This window comes from Octopus bimaculoides, chromosome 1, assembly GCF_001194135.2.
Source record: "Octopus bimaculoides isolate UCB-OBI-ISO-001 chromosome 1, ASM119413v2, whole genome shotgun sequence".
NCBI classification, from domain to species: Eukaryota; Metazoa; Mollusca; class Cephalopoda; order Octopoda; family Octopodidae; genus Octopus; species Octopus bimaculoides.
The window spans coordinates 158329715-158334662 of NC_068981.1; the positions used below are offsets into that span (position 1 = coordinate 158329715).

The 4948-nt window shown below is 36.2% G+C and overlaps 1 protein-coding gene across 3 annotated transcripts in view; it reads right to left on the reverse strand.

Annotated features, from left to right (window-relative positions):
• LOC106869342 (NOP protein chaperone 1-like) overlaps window positions 1–4948 on the reverse strand; it is a 49580-nt gene that overhangs the window by 7646 nt on the left and 36986 nt on the right. Inside the window, exon 1 of one of the 3 annotated variants that reach the window (XM_014915055.2) lies at window positions 3831–4236. The exons of the other annotated variants lie outside the window; for them this stretch is intronic. Within the exon in view, the coding sequence (XP_014770541.1) occupies window positions 3831–3990 (160 nt within the window). The 5' untranslated portion in view covers window positions 3991–4236. Of the gene's footprint in view, window positions 1–3830; window positions 4237–4948 lie in introns of those variants that run through there. 3 annotated transcript variants of the gene reach the window in all.

Sequence of the window (4948 nt, forward strand, 5' to 3'; positions counted from 1 at the left end):
TGTATGCATGTATGTATATATGTATGTGTGTGTGTGTGTATATATATATATATATATATATATATATATATCGTCAGTAAATCATAAATCAAAAAAAAGAAGCATACTCTAAGTTACAGAGCAGTAGAATATTTGTTGTAAGTGATGAATACAAGTTTTAAAAGTCTTAGGAAAACATTGCATAAAACAAAAAATGAGGAACTTAATCCTGTATTGATGGTGTGGATTTATTAATATATGCCACTTAATGAACTGATTATCATGAAACAAAAATCTATCATAACCAACTATCATGAAAGGGATTGTGAAAATTAACAAGTGTAGTAACAAAAACTTAAGGAAATACAAAGTATTAAATATCTAAAGATTTGTAGTAAAAAGGCAATTGTGAAATTTGTGAATGAGTTTGCAAAGATCATTGTATAAAGCTGAATACCACTGAGCATTATTGCCCCAAGAAAACATCCTCTACAGCAGTTGAGTTACAGATACCACAGAAAGATTACTTGTGCTGGGATGTGTTAATGCAGCAGGCACCTTTAAGTGTAAAGTTGCTGTGGTCTTCAAAAGCCTACATCCTCACTGTTTTAAAAGTGTTAATATGTTATCAATACAATATTATACTAACAAAAGCACATGGATCACAAAAGACATTTTTTTCTGCTTGATTTAACAAACACCTCATGCTCGTAACAGAGAATAAGGTGAGGATGCCAAGTGCAATATTTCATTATTCCTAGAACATTATTCTGTCTCTTTCTTGTCAAGCATCTGGCAAAAATAATGTTTATGCACTGCACTTAATCACAAAGTGATGTCATTTATTTAAGCAATAAACAAAGGATCCTTAGATCACTGAAAACTAAATATAAAGACACGTTCTTGAACAGTATATTGGAGCAGTGAATAGAGGTGTGGATGTGATAAATATCCAAAAAGAAATTACTGAGAATGATGCTATATGTGCAATGGCAAATGCACGGGATTGAATAACTGAAGACATTCTTAAGCAAGTCTGATATACTCTCTAGTCTACCACTAATCACAGTGACAATGTTAGATCTCCTTACTTCTGCAGAAAGTATACTGTCAGAATCCATCAACAAGCAGAAGGAAGTGGATATTGAACCAGTTTTTAATATAAATAATGATACTAAAGAGGCGAGCTGGCAGAATCATTACCGTGCCAGACAAAATGCTTAGCATTTCTTCTGAATTTATGTTCTAAGTTCAACTGTTGCCAGGGTCAACTTTGCCTTTCGTCCTTTCAGAGTCAATAAAATAAGAAGCAGTTGAGAACTGGGGTTGATGTAATTGACTTAACCCACCCCACTTGAAACTGCTGGCCCTGTGTCAAAGTTTGAAACCAATATAATTAATGAAACTATGGCACCAAGCTGGTAGAATCATTAGCATACCAGGGAAAATGCTTAGCAACATTCTATTTGTTTTTATGTTCTGTGTTTGAATTCCACTGATGTTGAAGTAACAGATTTACTCCCACCCCAAAATTTGAAACTAATATTAAAAATGACACTCCAGTTGTTCAAACTGTGACCAATGATGAAAGAAGTTTGTAAGCAATAATCTTCTTCATCAATGAATATGACACGAAGAAAACAATGGAAAAGTTGCTCGTAGATAACATGGTGAAAATATGTAATGAACTTATTGAAGTACTAGAGCAGCAAGAATTTGTTACAGAAAAAAATCACGACAGTGAATAAGATAAAAGAGAAACTGCTATGAAAGAAATCTTTGTTAGAGATGTAGATGTCAGCCGAAGGTTCATCATAAAAAGCCATCAAACACAGTGCTACCGCATACTTAGAGTATCTGTTTCCAGTTTTCTCAACCACCTCTGATTTTCATTCTTGGTACATAGAAAATATTATTTTTACACGAAATCAGAATTCTAGCTTGACTTAAATGCAATCCATGTGTGTAACAAGACTACTGGTAGTGCAATCATTGCACAACAAAAGAAAAAACTTTTTACCAGTTTTCACTGCATTTTCATGTAAACAAGTTCCATACTTGTACATAACATAACCTGTCATTCAAAATACATCGTAGGAGGAGACAAAAGGCTCATTGAGCTTTCTCACAATGATGCCATCCCCTCTGACTTAAGGTTACTATGCATGATTTGGCTATAAAGTTTGGTGCTGCATTTATCTTTAATTTATAAGCAGTAATCATAATCTTTTTCTGGTACAGAGGGAGTAAATACTATACAAAGCGTTGCTTTTATGAAACCTGTATTTCAAATCTACATATAAATCCATGTGAACCAAACATGACCAGCGTCGTTACCTGCAAAATGTCTATCTAATATCATTAGAAATTTTATTAATTTCCTAAAAAGTATATAAAAACTTTCACGGTATATGGGCTGGAGTCCCGTCACCAAGCTGTTCCGTTTTAAATATTTAAAAACAAACCACTTCGAAATCTGATAATATCTGAAATCCTGAAAACCAAGTTCCAAGCATTTCGGATGCAGGATTCTCAACTTATATCTATGCGATTTCTTTTATGTGATTTTATAGCAGACTGGAAATGTAAGGGAGGTAAATCTAGTCGCACTATTTTTTTTAATGGCTGAAGAAAATGCAAGGGAAATAAATCTATCCAAACTTATTTTACAGTCCATTTCGAGCATATTTACAGAATTGTCCTGTAAATATACTAGAAAGCTACAGGGTGTTCAAACTAAATTTTACGATTTTTTATATCTCCCTTTTCAGGAACAGCTTGATGTATTCGTTAACAGCGTTGGAGGGCATAAAGATTAAAATTATAGTTGAGAAAAAGTTAGCTGACATGGAGGACTGGAAGCCATCTGAAAACTGGAAAAAGAGTTACCTGTATCATGATGATTATACCGGGAATCAAAATGCCGACATCATAACTTCTGTTCAATGCTATGCGAACACTGTAAAGGCTGGAAAGTGTGATATGGACTGCTCCAACAGAGGCTACGAAGACGTGGCCAGCAGAAAGAGACACAACAGGCGTTTTGACTGTTTCCACATGCCAGAATTCATCCAATAACTGCAGGGCAATGTGATGGAAGATCCAAGCAAGGGAATCCAGGCTTTGGAGAGAGAGAGAGAGAGAGAGAGAGAGAGAAAGAGATGGGTGTAGGAGTCGCTACCATGACGCTGGCCTTGGATGTGGGCCTTCGCTACCACTCGTACAAGAGGGCCATATGTGTAGCAGCAGGATTTCACAGAAGTGGGTGTCGGAGAATTTTTATGACTTTACCAGCCCTCAGTTCTGGCCTCCTAATTTCCTCGATTGTATCCCATGGATTACTGTGTAAGGGAGCACAGTTGTGAAAGACACCAATCGTTCCACCTGCAACACCAAGGCTGATCTGGTGGCCAAGATCAGGGAGGTGTTTGAAGATCTTCCCAGGGACACAAGGAGGAACGCACACACCAGGTTCCAGAGCTGTCTGACTACTGTGGTAGAAGCGGAGTAAGGCCACTTTGAGCAAACTGTGATTTTCTACCATAATTTGGTTGATATTTTTCAGTTTCGTAAAATACTTTTATTTTTAGATGAGATATTGTTTTCTTTTCCTTTATGTAAACTGTCAAATTTAGCCCGAACACCTTGCATAGTCATCACAGAAAGCTTTAATAAAAATACTACTGTCAGTGGAAGTTAAACGAAGCCCCGAGGTTGAATTGATAAAGTTTTGTAAGAAGTGTATGGCTCACAGATCCAGAGGCCAAGCCTCAAGGAAAAGTACATGCGCCAACAGAAAAATTGATTATATGAAGCCCCCAGTGAGAAATGAACTCATAACTGAAAAATACCTGTCAATTTTATTGTGGTTAGTTCATTGAACTTTTGGCCATTAAGTGCTTTGACTACAGAAATAATGCAGTTCCAGTAACATTGGGGCTTCAGTACCTTGTATTTGTTCAGTTTTGTTTTATCATTTTTTTTTTTTTTTACATAATCAGATGTACGCATTCATATGTAAATATCTATGAATATCAGTTACTACGCATTACGAAATGAAGAAAAAAAAATACAAGGGAGACAAATCTAGGAGGATTAATTTTTTTTTTCCACCTTTAAATGTAAATACAGGTCCGCATGAACACTTTCCAGGCATGGAAACAAAACTCCCCAAAATTTTCAGCCCAAGGTGGTGAACTATTTTTGTATTTTTTTTCTTCTTCTCGCTATTATGTATATATTTAAGCATAAATAAAACTGCCCTGAGTATTGTTGAAATATATAAATATATATAAAAAAAACTACAACTACAAAGAACAGAATATAGCAGACTTATATGATCATTATAGGCTATACAGAAAGCACACTGTTGAGTATCTTCACAACAAAACAAAACTGAACAATATGAAGGCCATATGGAGACAGTTTGCTGCTGTTCCAAACTCTGTCAACTACTAACGGCGGTGACTTGGCAGAATCGTTAGCACGCCGGGCAAAACTTTAAGCGGCATTTTGTCCATCTCCACGCTCTGAATTCAAATTCCGCCGAGGTTGACTTAGCCTTTCATCCTTTCAGGCCGATGAAATAAGTACGGGGTCGATGTAATCGACTGTCCCTCTCCCCCCAAATGGCCTTGTGCTTATAATAGAAAGGATTATGTAGAAATCATCCCCAAACAATAGGGCTTTCCTATAAGTAGGTTATCTCCCTTGGCTAGGCGGCGCTCCATGTAGATAATTAAACTTCCGGAGGCTACCCACGCCATTGTTATTGTTTTACGTCTTATCATGGATATAAAGCAGCTTGATGATTCAGCTATCGAAGTACTTACTGTGCCTGAGTTAAAGAAATATTTAAGATTATATGGACAGTATGTTACTGGAAGAAAGGCGGACTTGACTGAAAGGTTGAAAGGAATAAAAATTCTGTCGATGAAGAATGTCAACAAAGTAAATTCATCGGACGATA